Source organism: Moesziomyces antarcticus (assembly GCF_000747765.1).
Source record: "Moesziomyces antarcticus DNA, scaffold: scaffold_v10015, strain JCM 10317, whole genome shotgun sequence".
NCBI lineage: Eukaryota > Fungi > Basidiomycota > Ustilaginomycetes > Ustilaginales > Ustilaginaceae > Moesziomyces > Moesziomyces antarcticus.
In genome coordinates, this window is record NW_014638995.1 from 340,992 (window position 1) to 365,431 (window position 24,440).

At 61.9% G+C, this 24,440-nt stretch overlaps 11 protein-coding genes across 11 annotated transcripts; 6 read left to right on the top strand and 5 right to left on the bottom strand.

Moving 5' to 3' along the window:
• Window positions 1-78: 78 nt before the first annotated feature.
• On the bottom strand, window positions 79-1,917 carry PAN0_015d5148 (dihydroxy-acid dehydratase; the record flags this gene model as incomplete). Its single annotated transcript, XM_014799458.1, has 1 exon — window positions 79-1,917. One exon carries the CDS (start codon window positions 1,915-1,917, stop codon window positions 79-81), a length of 1,839 nt encoding a protein of 612 aa, XP_014654944.1.
• Window positions 1,918-2,523: 606 nt separating this feature from the next.
• Window positions 2,524-3,086, top strand: PAN0_015c5149 (uncharacterized protein; the record flags this gene model as incomplete). Its single annotated transcript, XM_014799459.1, has 2 exons — window positions 2,524-2,659; window positions 2,734-3,086. 2 exons carry the CDS (start codon window positions 2,524-2,526, stop codon window positions 3,084-3,086), a joined length of 489 nt encoding a protein of 162 aa, XP_014654945.1.
• A 161-nt stretch (window positions 3,087-3,247) lies between these two features.
• Window positions 3,248-4,301, top strand: PAN0_015c5150 (DUF788-domain-containing protein; the record flags this gene model as incomplete). Its single annotated transcript, XM_014799460.1, has 4 exons — window positions 3,248-3,293; window positions 3,433-3,623; window positions 3,689-4,015; window positions 4,083-4,301. 4 exons carry the CDS (start codon window positions 3,248-3,250, stop codon window positions 4,299-4,301), a joined length of 783 nt encoding a protein of 260 aa, XP_014654946.1.
• Window positions 4,302-4,905: 604 nt separating this feature from the next.
• Window positions 4,906-5,280, top strand: PAN0_015c5151 (uncharacterized protein; the record flags this gene model as incomplete). Its single annotated transcript, XM_014799461.1, has 1 exon — window positions 4,906-5,280. One exon carries the CDS (start codon window positions 4,906-4,908, stop codon window positions 5,278-5,280), a length of 375 nt encoding a protein of 124 aa, XP_014654947.1.
• A 95-nt stretch (window positions 5,281-5,375) lies between these two features.
• PAN0_015d5152 (pre-mRNA splicing factor) lies at window positions 5,376-8,543 on the bottom strand (the record flags this gene model as incomplete). The annotated part of the gene is made up of 1 exon (XM_014799462.1): window positions 5,376-8,543. One exon carries the CDS (start codon window positions 8,541-8,543, stop codon window positions 5,376-5,378), a length of 3,168 nt encoding a protein of 1,055 aa, XP_014654948.1.
• Window positions 8,544-8,846: 303 nt separating this feature from the next.
• Window positions 8,847-11,558, bottom strand: PAN0_015d5153 (uncharacterized protein; the record flags this gene model as incomplete). The annotated part of the gene is made up of 1 exon (XM_014799463.1): window positions 8,847-11,558. The coding sequence occupies one exon, from the start codon at window positions 11,556-11,558 to the stop codon at window positions 8,847-8,849; it is 2,712 nt and encodes a 903-aa protein (XP_014654949.1).
• A 554-nt stretch (window positions 11,559-12,112) lies between these two features.
• On the top strand, window positions 12,113-12,977 carry PAN0_015c5154 (uncharacterized protein; the record flags this gene model as incomplete). The annotated part of the gene is made up of 6 exons (XM_014799464.1): window positions 12,113-12,181; window positions 12,261-12,305; window positions 12,393-12,412; window positions 12,491-12,716; window positions 12,794-12,851; window positions 12,922-12,977. 6 exons carry the CDS (start codon window positions 12,113-12,115, stop codon window positions 12,975-12,977), a joined length of 474 nt encoding a protein of 157 aa, XP_014654950.1.
• Window positions 12,978-12,986: 9 nt separating this feature from the next.
• PAN0_015d5155 (WD40 repeat-like protein) lies at window positions 12,987-16,871 on the bottom strand (the record flags this gene model as incomplete). The annotated part of the gene is made up of 1 exon (XM_014799465.1): window positions 12,987-16,871. One exon carries the CDS (start codon window positions 16,869-16,871, stop codon window positions 12,987-12,989), a length of 3,885 nt encoding a protein of 1,294 aa, XP_014654951.1.
• A 186-nt stretch (window positions 16,872-17,057) lies between these two features.
• PAN0_015c5156 (arginine-tRNA-protein transferase 1) lies at window positions 17,058-18,610 on the top strand (the record flags this gene model as incomplete). Its single annotated transcript, XM_014799466.1, has 2 exons — window positions 17,058-18,404; window positions 18,476-18,610. The coding sequence occupies 2 exons, from the start codon at window positions 17,058-17,060 to the stop codon at window positions 18,608-18,610; spliced, it is 1,482 nt and encodes a 493-aa protein (XP_014654952.1).
• A 78-nt stretch (window positions 18,611-18,688) lies between these two features.
• Window positions 18,689-19,201, bottom strand: PAN0_015d5157 (uncharacterized protein; the record flags this gene model as incomplete). The annotated part of the gene is made up of 3 exons (XM_014799467.1): window positions 18,689-18,734; window positions 18,824-18,980; window positions 19,072-19,201. 3 exons carry the CDS (start codon window positions 19,199-19,201, stop codon window positions 18,689-18,691), a joined length of 333 nt encoding a protein of 110 aa, XP_014654953.1.
• A 658-nt stretch (window positions 19,202-19,859) lies between these two features.
• PAN0_015c5158 (WD40 repeat-like protein) lies at window positions 19,860-24,143 on the top strand (the record flags this gene model as incomplete). Its single annotated transcript, XM_014799468.1, has 1 exon — window positions 19,860-24,143. The coding sequence occupies one exon, from the start codon at window positions 19,860-19,862 to the stop codon at window positions 24,141-24,143; it is 4,284 nt and encodes a 1,427-aa protein (XP_014654954.1).
• Between the last annotated feature and the right edge of the window lie 297 nt (window positions 24,144-24,440).

Below are 24,440 nucleotides of genomic sequence, written 5' to 3' on the forward strand. Positions count from 1 at the left end.
GAATAGAAACGCCCACCCCAACATGCGCACGCAAATGCCAAAACATGGTTGTCGATTAATTTTTGGGGGAATGTGCGTCTACAGATCGGTGATGCAGCCGTGCGAGGCGTCGGCGACGTTGCGCACAAACTTGAGCAGGTGGCCCGACTTGGGCTTGAGCGGCAGCGGCTTCCAGGCAGCGCGGCGCTTTTCCAGCTCGGCTTCCGAGACGCCGACAAGCTCGAGCGTGTTGGTCTCTGCGTCGATGCTGATCACGTCGCCGTCGTGCACCAGACCGATAGGTCCACCCACCTGCGCCTCGGGCACCACATGACCAATCACAAAGCCGTGGCTGCCACCAGAGAACCTGCCATCCGTCAAGCAGGCGACGTCCTGGCCCAGACCGGCGCCCATGATGAGACTGGTGGGCTTGAGCATCTCGGGCATGCCCGGACCGCCCTTGGGTCCCTTGTAGCGCAGCACGATCACCGTCTTTTCGCCCTTCTTGATCTCGCCCTGCTCGACGGCAGCGACCATGGCATCCTCGGTGTCGAAGACGCGCGCCTTGCCCGTGAAGCTCAGACCCTCCTTGCCCGTGATCTTGGCCACGGCTCCTCCGGGCGCCAGGTTGCCCTTGAGAATGCGAATGTGACCCGTAGACTTGAGCGGCTTGTCCACAGGACGAAGCACGTCCTGGCCAGCGGGCAGCTTGCCGCGCGCGTGCGTCCAGCGGTCGACATTCTCGGCGAGCGTACGGCCGGTGACGGTCATGTGCTCGCCCTTCATCAGCTTGTTCTCGATGCAGTACTGGATGACGGTGGGGATGCCGCCGAGCTTGGAGTGCACGTCCTCCATGACGTACGCGCCCGAGGGCTTGAGGTTAGCGAGGAAGGGCGTGGCGTCGGCGATGCGCTGGAACTCGTCAATGTCGAGCTTGATGCCCACCGAGTGCGCGACGGCGATGAGGTGGAGCACGGCGTTGGTGGAGCCGCCGAGCACCATGGTGAGCGCGATGGCGTCCTCGAATGCGCCGCGCGTCATGATGTCGCGCGGCTTGATGTCCTGCTCGAGGATGAGGCGCATGGCGGCACCCATCGACTCGGCCTCGGCGATCTTCTCGGGATACTCGGCGGGGAAGGACGAGCTGCCGGGAAGCGTCATGCCGAGCGCCTCGGCACACGAGGCCATGGTGTTGGCGGTGTACATGCCACCGCAGGCGCCCGGGCCGGGGCAGGCGTTGCGCACCGTGTCGTAGCGGATCTTCTCGGCGTCGGGCGTGCCGCCGTTGGCGAGGTACTGGCCGTAGGACTGGAAGGCGGAGACGATGTCGAGGGTACCGCTTACGCTGGCACAACCACCGGGACGGATGGTGCCTCCGTACAGCATGATACCGGGACGGTTGAGACGGCCGAGCGCCATGAGCACGCCAGGCATGTTCTTGTCACAGCCGGGGATGACGACGGCGCCGTCGAGCCAGTGGCCACCGCAGGCGGACTCGACCGAGTCGGCAATGAGGTCACGTGAGGGCAGCGAGTACGACATGGCGTCGGTTCCCATGGAGATGCCGTCCGAGACACCGACGGCGCCGAACTGGTAGCCGGTGAGGCCTGCCTCCTGGACCGACTTTTTGACGCGCTGGCTGATGGCGAGCAGGTGGGCGTTGCACGGGTTGCCCTCGTACCAGATGGAGCCGATACCGACCATGGCTCGGGTGAGGTCCTCGTCGTTCTCGATGCCTTCGGTGGCGTAGAGCATGGCCTGGGAGGCGCCCTGGTCCTTGGGCTTGGTGATGATCCTCGAGTACTTGTTGAGAGCACCCGGGGCGGCACGCTCGGCTCGGAGGGCGGCCGAGGAGGAGAGGTTGCGACGGAGCGACAGGGCGGCATTGCGCAGGAGCGGGCCTGCCGATGGCCTGAAAGCGGCGGTGGATCGCAGCATGATTGTGTAGATGTGGAGCGAGCGTGCTGGTGGGAAGAAAGGGCGTGTGAGTGCGAAATGCAGCTTTCTTCTCGAGTGCCAGAGCAAGCGGAGCTTCCGAGTCACTGGTCTCTGCTGCTGCTCTCCTGCCGGCGCCCATGCACGCTTTTTGGCGGGGCCACATTTTTATCGGGTCGAGTTTATCACATCGCGCTCGCTTCCAACCAGCAACTGCAGCTGCAGTCAAAAGGCATCGGCGAATCACCGCGCTGGAATTGCTCGACCAATGGATGCCGAAAAACATCCTCTAAGAATGTTAGGCTGCTATTGTGTGACAAAGCGGATATAAAAAATGAAAGCGAGCAGGCGCGATTGTTGGTCTCGCATCGAAGGCGCGCGCTCAAGGCGATTTCAAGGAGAAGCCAAAACTTCATCAGCCACGCTGGCGGCGCGCCCGACCCCTCGAAGAGCCTGGCAAGAGGAGCGGAGTTCCGCCGATGCAGCACATCGACGCACCATCCTCGACTGAACCCTGAGTTTTTGCCCACTCATCATCACCATCGCCATCATCATCGCCATCCACACACTTCACAGACGCCACACTCCGCTCAGCAATCCATCGTCAGCATGAGGTCCCAGCGTTCATTGGGCTTGTACAGCCTTGCACTCGTCGTGCTCGCGTTGTGCGCAGCCGTCTCGGCGCAAAACCCCGCTTCGTCGACACAGGCACCAGCGTCCACAAATGCTCAAGCAAGTGGTAGTGGTGAGTAGCGATGCCTGCATGGTCAAGTCATGAAAGCCACACTGACCTAGAACCTCCCTTTGATGCTCGAACAGCAACCGCGCGCCCATCAGGATCTGGTTCGGCAGCGCCCACAGGATCGGCATCCATGAGCGGAAACGTCACGATGAGCGGAAACATGACGGCATCCTCCAACTCCACCTCCAACATGACTTCCACCAGCACAACCCCCACCACTTTCCCCATCGCCACCGTCCCCACCACTGGATACCTTGCAGGCACCGCGGCGGCACCGGCCCCCGGCGGTGGATCTGGCGCAAGTGGTAGCGGCGCTGCCGGTCCCGATGACAGTCACATTGTCAGCGCTGCTCAGGTCCTCCGTTCGTCCGCCGCGGCCATCTCGGCAAGCATGCTCGCGCTGGGTGTCGGTGTCTGGGTTCTGCTCTGAGGCAGCAGTCACGTCGATCCAAGCAGTTGGCACGAGGCAGTGTGGTAGAGCCCGCTTCCGTGTAGCGGATGAAGAGAAGTCGCTTTCGACCCAGTCGACACGTTCGTCCGCAGTTTTGCAACTAGCTACTGCATCGTGTGTATGCGGCTTGCCATAGCACTATGCTCACGGCACCGACCCGATTCTCTGGCGCCGTGGCTGTTCCTTGTCCGTCCCTCTTTATTCTCCTTCCTCGCTCGCATCTATGGACCATATATTTTCTTGAATCGCATCATTCCAGCAGCATCCCAGATCGATACAAGTGACTGAGACGACTTGATGACTGCATTGCATTGAAGTAGCGCAGTGAGCATGCAAAAGTGCGGTGTGCCTGGCAGTCTTGCTGCTGGCAAATGCGGAAGTCGGGACACGTCCGGGTGGAATCTCCACCCAGTCAACGTGGGGTTTGGGCGGGCGATTTTGCGAAAGCTGCAGCCCCCACGCGACTCGAAGCTCTGCTTTACGGCCACCATCCAAAGCACAAGATCGATCATCATGGTGAGTCTCCTTGTCGCACTGGGACTATTTCAAGAATTAGGATAGCTGACGAGGAAGTATTGCAGGCACGAGGGAGCGCAAAAAAGACTGCATCGGGCAATGCGTTCCTGCTGACGCTGCTGCGCAATGGCTTCCTGGCGACCAACACGGTGTACCTGCTGGTGCGATTTTGGCTGCTGCGATCGAGCGTAACCAAGAGCACCGTGTTCGGCTACGCTGTATCGGAAGCCATCGCCGTGGCACTGTGGTTCACGCTGCAGAGCATGGCTGCGCAGGGAAACGATCTGCAACAGAGCGGCCTGACGCAGTACATGTTCGACATTATCTACGTAACGTGGTTCGTCCAACTGGCTTCGCTCCTCTGGTCAAAGTTCTGGTATCTCTACCTCATCGTAAGTGACACTTCTTCGTTCGAGCTTGCAGGGACGATATACTGATGGAGTTTGTATTGTGGTCAAGATTCCGGGATATGCGGGGTACGTGATCTATCAAAAGATCCTGCTGCCCTACCTGTTCCGCGGGCAGAGTCCGTTTGCTTCGCTGCAGGGACTGGCGCGTGGCTCGAATGCGCAGCCCGAAGGTGCGCCGCAGCAGCAGGAGGCAGTGTCGAAGCGTCAGCAGAAGCTCCAGGCCAGAGCCGCCAAGGGTGACCCGCGCGTGCAGGTGCGCAAACGCTAAAATCCCGCAAGAACCCTCCGTTGCGATGAAATGCCGGCGTGGGAAGAAAGTGGCGGGTGACAACACTCGCAATCAAGAAAAAGATGTGCTCGGAGACGGACCTGTCGCTGTGCAAGGTTGTGAGGGATGTGAAAGCGGTGCCGGATGAACCGACGCCACTGCGACTGTGAACGGTGGGGCGAATTTGACAGCAAGTGTCGTCGGGCGGGTGCCGAAAGTGCCGACGAGCGTTGCTCCGGATGCACTTTGGTGGGACCGCTCATTCGGACGTCCGCACGGCAGCACCGCCGACGGATGGTTGGGTGGCGTTTCAGGGCGTGAGAGTGTGGGACCTCGAGTTCATGAATGTCGGCCCGGCCGTGATGAAGCCGTTGCGAATGTGATGTTGGCGTTGCAGGCGCTATGAATGCGAGCTCGCTCCCCCTTCACCGCCGGCAGGCAGTACGAAAAGGTTATAAGACCCCTCGCGCCTCCAGTCTTGCGTCTGCCGCCACTGACGAAGCTGGCCTTCACAGAACCTATCCCTCGCTGCAACGTGAGTGTTTCGCCTTCCCCCACCTCGCCTTGCGGTCTTGGTGCTGATCTCCGCACTGTCCTCAGAATAATGAAGTTCACACTTCCCTTTCTCGCCCTAATCCTGGCCTTCACTGGCCACACTTTTGGCTCGCCGCTGCCGGCTGACGCGCACGTCGCGCAGCACCACGCGGCGGTGCTGCTCAAGCTCAACGACGGCCGCACAGCGAGCTGCCAGCTCGCGCAGCCGCGTGCGCACCACGCCGCCCAAGTGGTCTCGTCGGCACTCGTAGCCAGCGCCAAAATGGCCTGCAAGGAGCCGGGCCAAGACTCGAGCGTCGAACGTGGCGATGCGCGCGGCAAACTCTTCACCTGCGAGAGCGGCCAGAACGTCAGCGCGGACGAGGCCAACGACACCATCCGTGCCGCCTGCAAGGAAAACTTTGGCCTTCATGAGGTGCTCTAAACCTGCCTCGGCCACACCAGGCTCAACTTGTCATTGTTCGTTTGCGCAATGTCTTATTCGTGCACTCGTGTGGATTTGCATTGTGCGCTGGCGGATCATGTACGGGTGAGCGCCGCGCCGCTGGCAGTCTTGCCCTTGTAGTGGCTCGTCTTGGCCGAGTCCTGCACGTCGTCCTTGGTAAAGTAGTGCTTGGCGACCTCGAGCAGCCACTCGGGCTTGATCTGCATCACCTGGCGCATGAAATTCTTGCTGGTCTCCACCAGCTCAAAGTAGCACAGAAACCCGGGTTGGGGGATCTGCTTGTACAGGCAGCTGGACGGATGCACCCAGATCGACGTATTCTGCTTGATGGCGCGGTACGTCTCGCCGCCCTTTTGCAATCGCGCCGTGTTCATAAAGTAGCCCGCCAATATGGCCCTCTGAATCCCCGAAATGTCGGCAGGATCGGCATTGGCCTCGGGCTGAAGTTCAACGCGCTCGCAGAGTTGGGCGAGCTGGTCGCGCACATCGCGCACGCGCGCAAGCACCTTGGGCTGCACAAAGTTGTCGATGCAAAAGGCGTGGTCGTAGTTGCTCTGCACCCACTGCTCCCATACGTTAAGCAGCGTAAAGTGGTCGCCGCCCGTGCGGACAAAGGCAGCACGTGCCCGGTCCGCATGCATCTTTTTGTCCTTCGGTCGGAAGAAGAGCGCCGAGGATTCGGATAGCATCGAGACGATCGATAGCACCTCCTCCGTGCATCTGTACTGCTCCGATGCCAGGATCGCCTTGGACAGCTGAGGGTCCACGGGGAACTCGGCCATACGTCGGCCCAACTTGGTCAGCTCGCCCTTGTCGTTGAGCGCACCCAGCGCGTACAGCAGCTCAAACGACCGCATGAGCGTGTCAGTCGGCGGCGGATCGAGAAAGTCAAAGTTGAGCAGATCATTGATCCCCAGCGACTTGAGCAGTAGCACCACGTTGGCCAGATTGGTGCGTTGGATTTCCGGTGTTGTGTTTTCGTCCATCTCGTTCTTAAACGCCCACTTTGTAAACAGCCTGAAGCACTTGCCTGGCCCGACGCGGCCAGCGCGGCCCGCACGCTGGTTTGCAGACGCGCGCGAACACGCCACCACCGTCAGCGACGACATTCCCGTGCGCGGGTTGTACGAGTTCTGCTTGACAAAGCCCGGGTCGATGACAAACACGACGCCATCGATCGTGATCGAGGTCTCGGCGATGTTGGTGGCGAGCACCACCTTGCGTGCACCCTCGGGCGTCGGCTCAAAGATCTTGGCCTGCATCTCGCTCGGCAGATTCGCGTAGATCGGACACACGATGAGCTCGGCGATCTTGTTGCCCAGCGCCCGACTCGTCTCCTGCAGATTCTCCATGGCCGCATCGATCTCGTCCTGACCAGTGAGGAAGACCAGAATGTCTCCGCGCGGTTGGGTGGTGTGGATCTGGAACACGGTCGTGATGGCGGCGTGCAGGTAGTTCGCCTCGGGCTGCGGCGTGTAGTGGATATCCACGGGATATCGTCGACCGGGCACGTTGAAGATGGGTGCATCGTCGAAGAACTCGCTGAACTTTTCGGCGTCGAGCGTGGCACTCGAAATGAGCAGCTTCAGATCCGGCCTAAACCGCGCGATATCCTTCACGAGCCCAAAGAGCACGTCAGTGCTAAGCGTGCGCTCGTGCGCCTCGTCGATGATGAGTGCAGAGTACGAGCTGAGGTCGGGCTCGGTGAGAAACTCTCGCAGCAGCATACCGTCGGTCATGTACTTGATCACCGTATCATCGGACGTGCAGTCCTCAAAACGGATGCTGTAGCCGCACTCTCTGCCGAGGCGGACGCCCATCTCCTCGGCCACGCGCGCCGCCACGCTCATCGCTGCGACACGACGTGGCTGCGTGCATCCGACCTTCTTGCCGTCCTTGGTGTAGCCAGCTTCGTGCAGGAATTGGGGCAGTTGCGTCGTCTTGCCCGACCCAGTCTCGCCAACGACGATCAGCACCTGGTACTCGGCGATGGCGTCGAGCAGTTCCTGGCGCAGCGCATACACGGGCAGCGACTCGCGCGTCGCCTGGATCTTGGCTGCTTTCGTCTCGGCCTCGTCAATCTGCTGCTGCAGCAGCTTATCCTTTGCGCTCATCGTCGTCGTGCCGGCCATCTGCGACTCGACGACGAATTGGATGGTTTGTGTCTCGTCGAACACGTAGTCGTACTGCTCCACGAGCTCTGTGGCCGCTTCATTGGCTGGTTCAGGCACGTAGCGCGAGCGATCGATCTGCTCCTTTTCAAAGATCTCGGCGTCGGTGGCGTGCGACTGCGCAAGCCGCTCGGCGCGTGCATCGTTGTAGCGCTGGTACAGCGCCTGCTCTTTCTTTGCCGTATCCAGCTTGCCCTTTTCGGTGATGTAGTCTTCGGGCATGACGTAGCCTGCGTCGGCATCGTCGATGCGCGCGCGCTCCTCGGCGAGACGCAGCACCTCCTTCTTGTAGTCCAGATCGCGCTGCTCGCGTCGGGTCATCTTCATTCCGCGGAAGAATCGCTCTTCGTCTGCGATCTCGAGTCGCAGCAGCTCCATGCGCTGCTGCGCGCGCTTCGCGAGGTACTCTTGGCGGGAGCGGTCGCGCAGACTGGGCATCGCGGCTGAACGCGCCTCGTCGTCTTCGGCCAACAGTCGGCGCGCTGCAGCTTCGGGGTTGCGCGAAGATGTGCGGTCTTCGACCATGTTGCGTGTGCTGCTCTTGTCCTTGTCGCGCATGCGTCGCGCGAACTCGTCGCGTTCGGCCAGGTCCTTGAGCCGAGCTAGCTCGCGAGACTCGTCGTCGGAGCCTGCGCCCGATGGCGAACGACGCGGGCTGGGAGATCGAGATGGCCTTGACGATGTAGCCTCTGCTGGAGCTGGCTCTTTAACCTCCTTCCGTTTCTTCTTCTTCTTTTCGGGCTTGATCGCGAGCTCCTCTTCACCATCGTCGTCGAGCAGCAGCCCGTACCGCTTCTTGCTCTTCGCGCCATCCTGACTGGCGGCCGTCTTGGGCGCTGCGCTGCTGCGACTGTGACTGGCGCGGGGCACGCGCTGATGGAGCTGCTGGACAAATCCACGCGCATCTTCGGTAGATGGCAGCCCGAGCGAGGTGAGACTTTGGAAGAGGTCCGAGGGCGTTGCGGCTGACGAGGCGGACACCTGGATAAAGTCGATGATCGAAGACTGCGAGAGGCCGAAGAAGCGCAGACTGTTGTCGCTGATCCACCGACGCAGGTCCGAGTCTGACATGACGCCGTAGCACCCTCCACCGCACTCCAAAGCGCGAGAGCGAGGCGATGACTGCGAAGGTGATGGAGGCAGCGCACCAAGGTGTGGGGCCTCAAGAGCTTCGAGAAAACCGCAGCTCCATTCACAAATTTCGGAACGCGGCCAAAACGTCGCCGCTGGACCCTGACATCTGTTCTTGCTCATACGAGCACCTCACACTCGAGCACCTTACTTTCAAACATCAAAACAGCGCAAGCCACGAATTGAGGACTACAGTAGATGCTATGAGCATTACCTATGGGATGCATGAGTAGACGATGACGCTCAGACCAGATCCCAACCTTCTTCAGTCGAATGCTTGCGGTGCTTTTCGCGCGGTCCCCGGCTAGGCCCTGCTGCGGATCGGTCTGCATCGACACTCATGTTGCCGACACCCACCTCGACGCCGTTGAAGATAACAGCGCCAGGACCGATCTTCCTGCTGGCTTGTTTTACGGTCTCGTCTTCTGGGACCGTAGCCTGTCTTGATGGCTTGGATGCCCTGTCTTTTCTCTCTGAGCCGGGGTTGGCAGCGGTGGCCGGGCCGGCGTCTCCCTTGGCCCTGGAAGCGTCGCGGCCTCGTTGGCGTAGGAACTCGAGTGAGGGAGGAGGCTGAGCTGTTGTGGAAAGCATGCGCTTTGAGGCTGTCCTCTTTTGACCTTGCACGTCATCGGCCGTGAGAAGGGGGGCAGGCTGAGGCTTGGATGTCTTTCGCTCTGCCTCACCAGTCTGCGCAGCTGGTCCAGCCAAAACCTGCCGGGCGCTCGGCTTACGAGCGGCAACCGACGGATCCTTGAGTCCGAGCACCGAGGCTGCCGCCTCCCCGACATCGACGTAGCTCTGTTCGAGGATCTTGTGCGGTGCAGCCGGCGCACGCGGTCGAGGCACCGAGGCCGAGTCCGTTTTTGCAGAACGCGAAGAGCCTCCGCGCTTGTATCCATCCGCTGCGGCGTTGTTCGGCTCGAGGATCTGTGCGAGCTGTTCATAGTCAAGCGAATGTAGGCTGAGGTCCGCAATGCCCGACGCAGGAATGTGGTTGGCGTGCGCGCGACGACCGAGATCAGACTGGCGTATGATCATGGACAAGAGATGCAGAGGGTTGGCAGCCGCGGCGACGAGATCGAGCTGGATGCCCTGCTTGACGGCGAGATAGGCCACGTCGTACGACAGCATGACGAGCGCCGATACAAACGAACGAGCCGCTTGGTCGGGCTTGGACTGAGCATCGGTCGAGCTGCCACCTGAGGGTAAGGCCGAATCGCGTCCTTTATCTGTCCTCGCCTCTTGTCGCGCTTCCGAGTCTGCCTCTTGAAAGCCAGAGGCGGCTTTCGAGTTGGGCGTCTGATTTGCAGTCAGACCCCACGGTAAGCCGGCACCCGAGGGTAAGTGAATGTACGACTCGATGGTGGAGAGCGTCGAAGCGCCAAGACCGATGGTGGATTCAGCCAGATTGTTGAGTTTGGAGGCGCGTTGCGCGGTGGAAGCGGTAGTAGTGAGATGAGCGTAGGCTCGCGACGAGAGGTAGAGCGTCTTTGCACTCGAGCCACCACCGCCGTCCCAGAGCGGATCTGGTCGGAGGGAGTAGCGCCCCTTGTGCTGCTCGATACAGAAGGGGAGTGCAATGCCGAGGTAGGTGGCGAGCAGCCGGATGAGGTCGACCGCGTACGTCACGGCACCGTTGACGTCTTCACGCGGGTGCCTTCGCACCTCGCTCGGCAGCGGAAGAGGCAGGCCGGCGATCGACCACGTGCTCTTGGATGAGCCATGTCTGGGGTCGGATGCGTGGGCGCTCGTGCTGGCGACGGAAGCCTGATCGGTGCCGGTGGCGTGGCCATGCGATTGTTGGGACAGCCCAAACGCGCCGGGCATGTACCTTTCAGAGAGCTTGCTTATGCGTTGTGCGACGGAGCTACTCTCCGACAGGTCGACACGACGTGAGCGAGGCGTCGAGGACACGGCCGTCTTGAGCGACTGAATAGATTCGGGCGGAGAGACCGAGAAGAGACGGAAGGCGTCGCGGGCGAGTGTGGCTCTAGCGTTTGCAAGTTCGGTCGATGTTCCAGTAGCCTCTGCTTGGAGAGAAGCGAGTTGAAGGCGGGAGCGGGTGATGACGGCGCCGAGCTGCAGATCGACGGGCTCTGCGGGGGAGTCTGTGGAAGGAGCCTCGTCCTGCCGTTCGTAGTGGGTGTAGACATCGGTGAAGATGAGAGGGGTATCGATGTGGTCGGCGGCTGGATGAGTGAGCCAGCGCGACTTGTTTGCGTGGCGAGCTCGTTGCGAGGCGGAGGGAGAGGAAGCTGCCGAAGATCCTTCTAGACTGGACCAGGACTTGGCGAGGTTGTGCTTGCGCAGCACGATACGAGCCTGCTGCTCTTGGAGAGCTTCTTGGGATTCGAGGCGGGACTGCTGAGAGTGAGCGATGCACTGGTGGATGTTCTGAACGCGCGAGCTGAGCGCTGCTCGGCGTGCTCTCAGCTGTACGAGTGGCTGCAGCAGCAGCGTGCTGTGAGGCGAATCTGGAGCTGTAGCTTCGGATGCGTTGATGCTGAAAGGATCCGGTAGCGCGGCCGGCATCGCAGACGTGGCGGAGGGAGCGGCCTGCGCGGCTGGAGAAGATGAAGGGACGGCATCGACAGCTTCGGAGTGGGCTCGATCGGAGAGGAGCATCTCGACTGATTGCCTTGCCTTGTCTTTGGCGAGGGAGAGCCTGCGGATCTCGTTGTGGTGGGCAGCTATTCGGGAGCAGAGGCATGGGTCGCAGTAGAAGCGCGTGTCCATCTGATGGCAGTTGTGGCAGGCATGAGGAGAGCTTGACGTCTTGGACGCCGAGGCATGTCGAAGCTGTGCAAGCGACGGATGAGCCGCATCGGACCGAGACGGTGGATGTGCGCGATGCGACGAGGCGGGAGCAGTGTTGATCCGAGCCGGATGACGCTGAGGAAGCCGGTCCTGGCGCGGAGAGCGCGGCTTCGACGATGTGGACGACGAGGATGACATGGCGATCGGAAGTGGCGCGAGGCGACGGCAGCACAGCCAAAGTGCAGCGCAGCCGTTCGCATCTCTCTTTCTCCTTCTATGCCGTCTCAGCAGCGATCCGTGTTGCAGCGGCTCAGCCGATTCGAGCGGGTCTGTTTCCCATGCTTTGCGGATGCGCCGAGGGTGGCAGTGGTGACAGTGATGACGGAGCAAAGGAGCGAGGAGCGAGGAGCGAGGAGCAAGGAGCAGCCGGCAATTCTCCGATGCAGCAGCCACGCAGCTGAGCTTGTTGGACCCTGAGCTCTGTGACTGCCAGGACTCACAGACTGAGCCGCGCGCTCGCATTGCTAAAATCACATCGGGAGCGCCGGCCGATTTCGACGCGCGCCGCTCCCTCCACCTTTGCCGCCCGCCTCAGCGCAGAGCCGCCTCGAGAAAGAAAGGCTGAGCGCCAACCCGCGCCAGAGTCTGTGCACCTTCGCAGTCGGCACTCTCGGCCCCTCGCCGACCATCACTCGACTCTTCTCCATCACAATCACCGTCGTCGTCGACTGCCACCACTTTAGGAAATTACGATGGCCGAAAACGCACCAATGGAGGTCGATACGCCCGCCATCAAGCAGCCCCGCTTCCAGGTCAAAAAGGTACGCCTCCAAGCCCCACTCAGCCATCAACTGACGCGCCACACTCCAACTGACACGATTCTCCCTCCCATCGCTACAGTGGAACGCGGTCTGTCTCTGGTCCTGGGACATTGTCGTCGACAACGTATGTCTCTACACTACATCTTCGATCGTGGACATCATATTCACGTCATCTTTTCGTCTTTGTATGATTGCAGTGCGCTATTTGCAGAAACCACATCATGGATCTTTGTAAGTTCCTCCCTTACCCTCCCGTGCCTCTTTGACCTGCTATAGAGTCGCTGATCCTGACTTTGTCGCGCAACTCAGGCATCGAATGCCAAGCAAACCAGGGCTCAGCAACTACAGAGGAATGCACCGTCGCGTGGGGCCAGTGCAACGTACGTATCCCACCATCCCTTTCACTCGTGCACAAATCAACGCTGACAATCGAGCCCGCGACCAAACAGCACGCCTTCCACTTCCACTGCATCTCGCGCTGGCTCAAGACCAGACAGGTCTGCCCACTCGACAACAGAGAATGGGAACTTCAAAAGTAAGTCCACGTCCGTCGATGCCAAAGACAAGCTCCAAAGACTGATCATTCACCTCTTTTCCGCCAATACACAACAGGTACGGCCGATGAGCATCAAGGCCATCTCCTCTGCATCCGATCCAAGCTCCATCCTATGTACTCTAGCTTTCCGTCGCCGCCTCAACGATCTTGCTGTTCTTCTCATTTCATCTCACACCTTGGCCAGCGCTTCATCTCTGCATCACGGTCACGGCTGGCATAGGCACAATGAGCAGAGTCTGATTCTACAGGTCAAAGCCCCACAACCCTAGTCAGGCGAACCATACCGTCTTCCGACGCCGAGGCGAGCACAGCATCGTCGCCATCCTCCAGCACGGGTGGCCGCCACGCCAGCTGGTTGATCTGCTCCGCCGCCATGTCATTCACCTGCAGCGTCGACTGCCACGTCTCTCCCTCCTCGCCATCCGACTTGGCCAGAATTTCCACCGAGCCATCCTCCTTGCCCACCGCCAGCACCAGCCCTGCTCCAAACGCGACAGCCGTCACAGCCTCGCTGAACTTGACCGTTGACAGCAGCGAGAACGGCTTTCCGTCGGCATTGGACGCAGCGAGCTCAAAGATCTTGACCGTCTTGTCTCGCGACGCCGTGGCGAAGACGTACGGCCGCGACAGGTCGGTGGACCACGCGCAGTCCCAGATGATGCGCGCGTGTGACCGTTCGCCCGTGAATGGCTCGAAGCGCACATCGCTGTCGCCTTGGAGCGCGCCCTTGCGTTCGTACATGCGCCAGCTGCGATCGCGCGATGAAGTGAGGATGTAGCGCGAGTCCAGGCTCCACTGAATGCGCGTTATGCTGAGCGTGTGCCCGTCGAGCACGGCACACTCGCGCCAGTTCTGGTGGCGGTCATGGACGCGCACCACTGCATGCTCCTCGCTCGTTGCCTTGCAGCACGATGCCACAAACCGCCCGCCCAATGCGGTGCGCCCGCCATCGATAGGGTGGGCAGGGTTGGCGCTCACCCACAGCAGCTCGTAGCCATGGCCGTACAATTTCTCCAGCTCGGGCCACAGCGTCTCGACCGACAGCTGCTCTTCCGATGGAGGATGCTGCAGCACCGCAGACAGAGACTCTTTCGCCGTGCCGATCGGCTGCCCGCTCGCAGACGGCTCGTCTTGGATCGTCGAGCCCTCGAATACGGCGCGATTCGAGAGTCCGAGAGGAGGCACGCTCGCTCCCACCGGTCGAGCTGCCATCTTTTCGTTCTCGCCCTCGGGCTTATCCGCTTCGTCGCTGCTGCAGAGGCGAAGCTGGTGCGAAACGCGGTGTCGCTTTGCCGTCTCGAGCGCCTGGACACGACGCGGACCCTGTGCGGCCAGCCACTTGCGGATGGCAGTGCTGCCGATCTTGCTCTCGGCCAGAGCTTTGGCATCGCCCTGCAGGTCGGTCTCGCCTTCGCTACCCACCACGCCAATCACCCAATTCTCGAGCGACGCCAGCGCATTTTCTTTTCGCTTGCCATCAATGAAGTCGGCGCCGGAGAGCGTCTCGTCGGTAACCACCAGAGCCTGCAGATCGGCCTCGGTGGCCGCGGGCCCCGCCACGTCCTCGAGCTTGACTACGCGCTGCACCAGCGGAGAGAAGGGCAGGCGCACCAGACTGATGAATGCATTGACCGTCGCAATGCGCTCTTCGATCGGCTCGAGCAAGGCGGCGTTGGACTTTTTGATGAGCATGGCATCGTCCGTCACGCCGACGATGATCTCGCGATCGGCGAGGAGCGAGGCCATGGTGAGCAAAATCTTGTGGCCAACATGAAGGTGATCAAAAGTGCCGCCGAGCGCAACAACAGGGTAGCAGACAAGACCCTTGCCATCGTCGCGTCCGACTGCGTCGAAAGGCTCTCGGAGGTCGATACTGGACTGGAGCTGGGTGACAGTCACACCGAGGCTCTTGCTCGTAGCCTCGGCCAACTGGCCTTTTTCGGAATCGATGAGCACCTGCGTGTGACGACTGCAGAGGCGCCTCGAGACGGTATCCAAAGAGGATTCCGGCACCAGCAGGACAGTGATGTCGACGAGCATGAGCTCTCGCTTGATGGCGACGCTCCAAGCCTGCGCATAGAGCCACTTGAGGTAGAGCTCGATCTGCTTGAAGCTGAGACCTGAGAAGGGGCGGTCGAAGAGGCTAGACGAGACGACGGCAACGACGGAGTCGCCCTGCTGGTTGCAGCACCTCTGCACGGCCATCTTAACCAAATCGCCGTGCCTCTTGGCCGATTGAAGCAGGCCGTCTTGTGGATCGAGGGACAAGAGCAGCAATGCCTGCTCGCCGTGGGTGGGGCGGAAGGATGCGCGTGAGTCGTGCTCCGAGCCGAGCACGGCACAGTCGAGACCATGCTTGCCTACCGTTCCAACAAAGCCGCGCGGGGCAGCAAAGACACGCAGCACCTTCTCGTCGGCGGCCGAGACAAAGTTGAGGCGATCCAGCCACGAGACCGAATGGAGATCGTAGCCGTGCGACTGCGGGCGCGCAACCTCGTGCCAGGTGGCGGTGCGTGGATCGAGCGCCTGTGCAAACTTCTGAAGGGGACGGGCGTGGAGCCGAGTGGTCTGGTCGTCGGAACAGCTGAGCAGATAGTCGCCGCAGGGCTCCCATGCGACGGATTTGGCAGCGGCAAAATGACCTGTCACGGGGTCGCCTACCTGCCACTGCACGCGGGAAGACGAGGCCGATGGGCGAGACAGCGTCCAGATGTGCGCAGAGCCTCCCCATCCGTGCGCCACGACGGCCGAGACGGGCTGTCGTGGATCGGCGGTGGAAGAGCTGAAGGAGGAAGGCATCCAGAGGGCGCCGAAGAAGCCGAGGTTGCTGGCACCGCCCACCTCTCCGAAACGCTCCGAGGGCATCCAGATGGACGAGGCGAGAATATGATTGGTTGGGCCACGTGCGTGTCGTGCACCACCGCTGGAGAGTAAGGTGGCGTCGAAAGCGGGGAAGGCGGCATGGGTGGTTGATGCTGGGTTTGTACCGGTGGGCGTCCAGAGGATGAGACTGTTGTCGGCCGAGGACGAGAGGAGTGCGGCGGGCTGATGGACGTGTTGGCCCTGCGAGGAAGCGGCGGGATGCCAGCGAACGCCCGTGACCCAGTTGTCGTGGCCGACGAGCAGGGCGTCGAACGTCACCGACCAGGATTGCGTGAGGCCATCCGCACTGGTGACGGAGAAGGGATGAGCGCGCGTCGAGATCTCTCCAGCTTTTGTGCTCTGATCCGACTCGATCTTGGAGGCCATCTGCTCAAAGTCGTGATCTGCGCGCGAGGAAGTGGGAGCAGCGTCGGGTTGGTGATCGGCATCGTCGGCCAGGCTTGGGGCGATCTTCCAGAGGCGGACGCTGCCATCTTGCGATCCGCTGGCGAGCATGAGCGTGTCAAGCTCGTTCTGGGATGCATCTGCCGTCAGAGTACTGCAGAGATCGAGGGACTTGACCCAGTCCTCGTGGCCTTCGAGCGAGAGCTTGAACTCGAAGCCGGGACGGTCGGAGCTTTCCGGAGCCGTGGAGGAGGTGTAGAGATCGATCCTGTTTGAGGTTGTGGCGAGAGCGAGCAGCAGACTGGCTGGCGCACTTGCGCTGGCGGATGATCCGGGCAGCTGAATGAGCGAGAGATCGAGTGGGAATCGTCCTTTGAGATCGATCGTCTGCACCACCGAGGCGGATTGCGACGCATCCTTTGGCAGCGACCACACCTTGAGCAGGATGTCGGAAGCGCCCGACACGATCACATCGGAGGCAGAGCTTGCGAATGGCGAGCGCGCTACACCCAACGCCGAGACTGAGCCTTGATGTGCCGCCTTGATGGTGTGAACCCGCTGCCACTCGGCTTGGCCGTCGAGAGTCCACACGCCAATCGATCCGTCGGCTGATCCGGCAACGATACACGGATGCGCTGAGAGCGAACTCAGCTTCGCAAACTTGAGGCATGTGATCGCCTTCTTGAAGGGCGTCGGAAGCAGCCGAGTCACACCGGGCGAGTCGGCGTGGCCGGGCCGCTCCCAAATGGCGATCGAGCGGTTGGCCGCATAAGCGATGGTGCTGTGTGGAGCATCGGCCCAGTCTGCGATGTGATTGGCGCGGTTGAACGCCGCCGATATATACGAGCTCTGTGCGTGCGGCGCCATGCTGATGTCGAGGGGGAAACAGAGTGAAGTCGTGATGATGTCGCTTGGCCGCCAGAAAAGGGCTCGAAAAAAAAAGTTGCATATGGCGCAGTAAAAGGGCCCGAGCACCTCCACCTGTCCGAAAGGAGCCCAACAGCTGGACCCTGGCATAGATCCTTGACTCGGGCCCACCAACCACCTCGCGCCATGCCTGCCGCCAGCCGCACGGGATCGCAGCTGTCGATCGTGTCTCCAACCGGCTACACTGCCTCGAGCTGCGGCTACTGCACCGCACCGGGCTCGGGCACGCGCAGCTCCACCAAATCCAGCCGGTCGTATGGCATCTGGGCGCATCGCCTCTCCCCCTACCACTACCAGACGCTCATCGACCAGGGCTGGAGACGCTCGGGCGACTACATCTACAAGCCGGACGTGCTGAGGACGTGCTGTGCGCAGATCCCCATCCGTCTCGCAGTCGACGAGTATCGCCCCACCAAAGGCCAGCGCCGAGCCTTGACGCAGCTGCTCTTCAACGTCCGCCGAAGCAAACCCAAGCCAGCCAGGTGGAAGGGCAAGTGGAGCCGTGACAGGGACTGGGATGTCGAGAGACGATGGCAGGAAGTCGTTCCCCCTTCTGATGCGGATGGAGGCTCCTCGTCGGGCTCTTCGAGCGCATGGGCAGACCGTGTTGCGGGCCCCATCACGAATCGGCTCGAGGTGCGGCTTGCGCTGTCGAGTTTCAGCGCCGAAAAGTACGAGCTGTTTCGGCGATACCAAGGCAAGATCCATGGCGAGTCGGAAGGGGACATCAGCAGCGAAAAGGGATTCCGGCGTTTCTTGGTCGACTCTAGCCTCACGCTCACGTGGCCGTCGGTTGGTCGACCGCTGAGTGCATCTCAAGAGTCGGCGGTTCGATCTCAGAGCTGGAGCACTTGCGAAATCTCGGATGAGCTGCCGTACGGCTGCTACCACCAGGAATACCGACTGGATGGCAAGTTGATAGCGGTTGGTGTATTGGACATCCTGCCCAAGTGCGTGAGTAGCGTCTACGTCTTCTACGACCCCGACTTTGGCGAACTGCAGCTGGGCAAGGTGACTGCGCTGCAGGAGATTGCGCTTGCCAAGCGGCTGGGCCGAGTGGAGGTGCTGCGCGAGGTGGCGTACTACTACCTGGGCTTCTACATCCACGACTGCCAAAAGATGAAGTACAAGGCCGAGTTTGGACCGAGCCAGCTGCTCGACTGCAGCACCAACACGTGGATGCGCCTCGTGGATGTGGCGGCCAAGCTCGACGCCAAGCAATGCTTCGAGTGGTCCAGCGCCAGCGCGCAAGCTGTTGGCACAAGAGATGGCTGCGAGACCGACGAGGGGCAAGTTCGCGTGCCGACACAACCTCGGCCGCCACCGGGGATGCTCGACGCTCAGGCGATGCTGGGCGCGCTGAACAGCATCGTGCGTGGCGGGTCGGCGGTGCAGGATGCATCGTTGGATCTGGTGCAGGCTGCGCTGGTGCTGGAAGCGCAACAGCAAGAGGAGGGCATCAAACTGCTGCTTGTAAGTGATCGTCTCAGTTGCGTTGCACTGTGCTGGAGCTGACGTTTCTGCCTATCTCGGTGGGGCAAAAGCGCTCGAGAGTGTTTGGCGACTATGTGCAGGAGACTGCCAGGGCGCCGGACGACTGCGAGCTGGTGCAGGCGGTGGAGTGCGTCGCAGCGCTGGCCAACGCGGAGCTGGTGTCGTCGATGGTGTTGTTCATGTAGGCACGTCGACACGTTGATGCAATCGGCGCGAGATGGTGCCCAAGACAGATGAGATTGCGTTGCTACAAGAGAGAAGGATTAGGTCGACATGGCTGATGCGTTGTTCTGCTTGTCAAGTTCCGCCCTGTCATCATACGCAAGAAGGATGCCGAGTCAGTAAAGCGCGAGATATTGCGGTCTTTGTGTCCAAGGCGGATGCGATTGGTGGCTCACCTCAAAGCCTTGCTAAAGTCGTCTTCTACGGTATCGTCGTCCCACGAGTCTTGCCAGAGGTGGTCTCCGGTGGTGGTGGAAGCGGCGCCCATGGTGAGACCGACGCCTGCGCCCGGAGCGTTGGATGCGCCAGCGGTGAGATGTGAAAGATCGGTCTCTGCATCGTTCCAATCTAGTAGCAGTGAAGATGACGATAAGGTCAGTGGTGGAAGCTTTGCTTTGGGATGTGGGGATGGAAGCATGCGTACCCTGTTCGTCAAACTCTTCAAACTCGTCGTCCTCGTCGAGAGCACCAAGCGAAGGGAGTGCGGACTTGGCGTCGTCGTTGGGTTGTGTAGACTGCGTCTCTGGCTTCTGTGCAGGGGTTGTGGCCGACATGATTGCGAAGGAGATGCGGATGGGGTGGAAGAAAGATGGAGTGGGAGGAGGTGTTGCTTGGCAAGTGGAGTAAGTTGGAGGCTACGCGTCCCGATCACGAGATTTACGATTGTGGGATCGACAAAGCCGAACAATTGGCATCATCTTTGTTCTGTCAAGCGCTTTCAAGGAGGTCCAATTTCAAAAATTCTGAAATTCGCACGCCCCAACGGCTGGCGGAAGTGGGATTGATTGATCGCACTGCAGCAGAGGTGGGCGGCGGCGGCAGACGCACGATGAGCTGGCCGTCGACTCGCCGCGCCGACTCGCCTCGCACCGACCACCTCGCTCGCACGCGCCTGCTTGGCTCGCCTTGTCGCTCCGCGCCGGCCGGGAGAGCAGTGCGGCGCAGTGCGGCGCAGTGCGGTGCAGAAACACGACGTGGCGGATTCGACTCGTCGGGTTGGACTGATGTGTCTCCGCCGCGACCACCAAGCAAGCAAGCAGTCCGTTCTTCGCTTTCCTCCCCACTCTCCTGTCTCCACCATCTTGCCTTTCTTTCTTTCTTTCTCCCTCGCCGTCTCTCTTTCTTGTCATCTACTTTTTCCTTCCTTCCTTCACTGCGGCGTACTTGCAAGGCCCGGCCTCCCACGGCCCTATCATCAGCCCCTCCATCGTCATGAAGGCCTATATCAACCGCACCGCCACCTTCGCCTGGTCGCCTGCCACCTACGAGTCCGATGCTCCCCTGATCGCAACCGGCACCGTCGCAGGCGCACTCGATGAGTCCTTCAGCAACGAGAGCCTCCTCGAGCTCTGGCAGCCCGACTACGCCGCCTCCTCCCACGACTCTGCCAGCAACGCCTCGGCAGACCCAAAGCCAATCGCTTCCATCTCCACAAGCGCTCGCTTCAACCGCCTCGCTTGGGGCTATGCCAACTCCACCCGCCCCAAGGGCCTTCTCGCCGCCGGTCTCGAGAACGGCGAGCTCGGCATCTGGGACGCACAAAAGGTCATCGCAGGCGCTTCCGAGGCAGACGCACAGCTCATCAAAAACACAACACATACCGGTCCCGTCCGCGGCCTCGACTTCAACCCGCTCCAGCCAAACCTCCTCTCCAGCGGCGCCGTCGCAGGCGAAATCTTTATCTGGGACCTCAACTCGCCCGCAAAACCCTACTCCCCCGGCGCTCGCTCCCAGAAGCTCGACGAAATCACCTCGCTCGCATGGAACTGCCAGGTGCCCCACGTTCTCGCAACCTCCTCCAGCTCCGGATACACCGTCGTATGGGACCTCAAGGGAAAGCGCGAAGTCGTCGCTCTCCAGTACGGCGGTGGCGCAGGCACCGCAGGCGGCGCTCTCGGCTCCGGCTTCAATGCCGGCGGTGCCCTCGCTGCCGGTGGCCGTCGCGGCATGAGCGCCGTCGCCTGGCATCCCGACACTCCCACCCGCCTCGTCACCGCCAGCGAAGACGACTCCAGCCCCGTCATCATGCTCTGGGATCTCAGAAACTCGCGCGCCCCCGAAAAGATCATGACCGGTCACGACAAGGGCGTCCTCTCCCTCTCCTGGTGCAAACAGGACGCCGACCTCCTCCTCTCGTGCGGCAAGGACAACCGCTCCATCTGCTGGAACCCGCAGACGTGCGAGATCGTCGGCGAACTCCCCTCCAGCTCAAACTGGTCCTTCGAGGTACAGTGGTCGCCTCGCAACCCCGCCATGCTCGCAACCGCCAGCTTCGACGGCAAGATCGGCGTACACTCGCTTCAGAGCACCAACGCACCCGACACCGACGCCGCAGCCGCAGCGGCCGCACCCCAGCTCTCCGACGGCTCCGACTTTTTCAACCAGGCCACCACCGCAGACGCGCCTTCCAAGGGCCTCTCGCTCAAGCAGCCGCCCAAGTGGCTTCGCCGTCCCGTCTCCGCCGTCTTTGGCTTCGGCGGTCAGCTCGTCTCCACCGGCGGCCCCTCCAGCAAGCCCTTCACCCCCACCGTCCACCTCCGCCACCTCGTCTCCGAGCCTTCCATCGTCGAACGCGCCACAAAACTCCAGTCTGCACTCGACGGTCAGAGCCTCGCCGAGTTCTGTGCAGAGCGCAGCCAGGACCCCTCCACAAGACCCGACGACATTGCAAACTGGAAGGCTCTCCAAACCCTGTTCCGCGCAGACTCGCGCGACGAACTCGTCGCCCTCCTCGGCTTCTCCAAGGAAGACGTCGCCAACAAGGTCTCCCAGTCCATCGCCGCTTTCAAGACCAACGGCACCACCGCCCCGGAGGAGCCCGCCGCCGTCTCCGCGAAGAGCATCGATGATCCTTCGGCTGCAAAGGACGCTCCCGTCGAGACTGCCGCCGAGGTCGCTGCCGAGACCCCAGCTGTGTCCGAGGAGACCGCCGACCCTGCTCCGTCGACCGACGCCAAGGACGCCAACGAGCCCAGCCTCTTTGGCGACGACGCAACTGCATCGGCCAACGACGGCTCCGACTTCTTCAACCAGCTTTCCAGCGGCCAGCCACCTGCGCTCCGATCCGCTCTGCCCGACCACCTGCTCTCCGAGTCCCAGGCTCCCTTCCACTCGTCCGCCGCCGCAACCGCTGGCTCGCCCGGACCCTCGTCCGTCGCAAGCGAAAACATCCGCTCCTCCACCTTCAAGATCTACCCCTCCGAGGAATCCGAAGCCGACAAGCTTATCACGCGCGCCCTCGTCCTCGGCGACTTTGAGAGCGCCGTCTCCCTCTGCATCAACTCCGACCGCTTCGCAGACGCTTTTCTCCTCGCCGTCCGCGGCGGAGAGCAGCTCCTCGCAAAAGCGCAGAAGGCCTACTTTGAGAAGCGCACCGCTCAGCTCCCCTACCTCCGCCTCTTCCAGAGCATCGTCTCGGACGATCTCACCGACGTCGTGCAGAACGCCGACCTGGGCGAGTGGCAGGAGATCTTTGTCGTGCTCTGCACCTTTGCCAAGCAGGACGAGTTCAGCAACCTCACCGAACAGCTCGGCCAGCGCCTCGAGTTCCAGTATACGCTCGCACGCAACTCGGACGCTGCCCAGGCCAAGGAGCACCGCAAGAACGCCGTGCTCTGCTACCTCGCCGCTGGCAAGCTCGAGAAGGTTGCAGGCATGTGGATCGACGAGATGAAGGAGGAGGAGCTTGCGCTCCGCACCAACTCCAAGGACGGCGCCGATGCATCGCACGATGGCACCCTCTACTCTGCCCGCGCCGAGGCGCTCCAGACATTCATGGAGAAGATCACCGTCTTCCAGAGCGCCGTCGGCTACGTCGATGTCGATCTGCAGCAGCCCACGCAGGACTCGCTCGTCGCAGAGACTGGCGCCAGGCTGTACAAGCTCGCGCCGCTCTACGACCGCATCCACGAGTACGTCGAGCTCCTGGCCGACCAGGGTCTCATCACCCCTGCGCTCAGGTTCGCTGGCCAGACGCCCGCCGACTACCGTCCCCAGGGCCCCGTTGACCAGGGCGCCGCCACCGGTCTCACCGCCACTGCGCTCAAGGAGCGCCTGCTCAAGGCGGAGAGCGCGCGTCCCAAGGCAGAGGCCGTTGCGGCCGAAGCCACCGACAATGTTGCAGCTGCCGCTTCGTCCAGCTCCGCCTACGCCGCTGCCCCCTCGGCGAACGGCTACACTCCCTACAACCCGTACGGCCAGACCAGCGCGCCTGCTCCTTCCGTTCCGTCGGTGCCATCGGTCCCTGCAGTGCCCTCGTACCAGGACCCCTACGCAGCCGCAGCTCCGGCTCCCGTCGCCGCTCAGCCTGCCACGCAGTCGCGCTACGCGCCTGCCGTTCCTGCGCCCGTGCCCAACGTGATCCAGTCCGAGCCTGCACAATCGAACACGTACGGAGGTTATGGCCAGGCTTACCAGAGCGCGTACCAGCCCGCCCAGCCCATGATCCCCGCCCCGCCCACGTTTGGTGCGTCGTCTTACGGACAGCCGCAGCAGCAGCAGAGCCTGCCGCCACCGCCCCCTCTCAAGCGCGACCAGTCCGGCTGGAACGACGTGCCCGAGGGACTGTCGGCGCCCAAGCGCACGCCCAGCGCCATGTCGCAGCACAAGTCGACGTCGGCCATCACGTCGCCGTTCCCCAATGCACCGGCGCAGGCACCATCGCCGTACGGCGGCGCGGGTCCAGGTGCGCCGCCTCAGGGTCCTCCGCGTGGAGCCACACCGTCGCGCGGCATGATCAGCCCGCCGCCGCAAGGACCGCCTTCGGGACCTGGGCTTGCGCAGCAGCGAGCCGGACCCCCTGGCGTTCGACCTCCGCCAACGGGTCCCATGCAGATGCAGCCTCGACCGGGGCAGCAGCCGTACGGCGCGCCCGCCCCGGGCCAGCCTCAGCAGGGACCTACCGGTCAAGCTGCTCCTTCGGCTGGACCTTACGCCCGACCGCCCTCTGGAGGCCCTTACGGCAACGGGGTCCAGCAGCAGCAGCAGCAGCAGCAGGGCCCTCCTGGCGCGGCAGCGCTGCGTCCGCCCGGCCAGGGTCTGCCTGGTGCGCCCGGTATTGCGGGTCCCCCGGGTGTGCCGCAGCGTTCGGCGACTCCCGGTGGAGGCGCGGGTGCGCCGGCACGAACTGGCACGCCTGGAGCGCGCAATGCTCCGACGATGAAGTACCCTCCGGGCGACCGATCGCACATCCCCGAGAACCAGCGTCCGATCCAGCACGCGCTGCAGCGCGAGGTGGCGCGTCTCAAGGCGACGGCGCCGCCGGCACAGAAGAGGATGGTGGACGATACCGAGCGCCGCATCAACCTGCTGCTCGACCACCTCAACTGCGGCACGATTGATGCCAAGACGGTGCAGGGCCTGCTGCAGATCGTGGCGGCCATCGAGGCGAGGAACAAGCAGGCGGCGCTCAATGTGCATCTCCAGCTCGTCACGAGCAGCTCGGGCGACGTGGCTGCCGGCCTGGTGGGTGTCAAGATGATCATCTCGCGTCTGTAGGAGCGAGCCGTTGCCAAACAAATGTAGATATCCAGTTCCGAAATCTTGTTATTGAATGTGCCGGCGCTGTTGGTGTGGTTGTTGATTCGGACAGACGGCGGGAAGGAATGAGATGGACATCGCATCGTCTGCTCGGCTCTGGCCTTTCTCTTTGGTGCGCTGGACTTTGTCGCTTCTGCGGTGACGAGCTGGCTTGGCAGTGAAGCGCACAGCGTTATGCTGTGTCGAATGCCGAGATGAGGTTGAGGGGGCGAGTGCGTCACGCTGCCTCGCTCTCTCCTCCACCTTGGGGCGGTG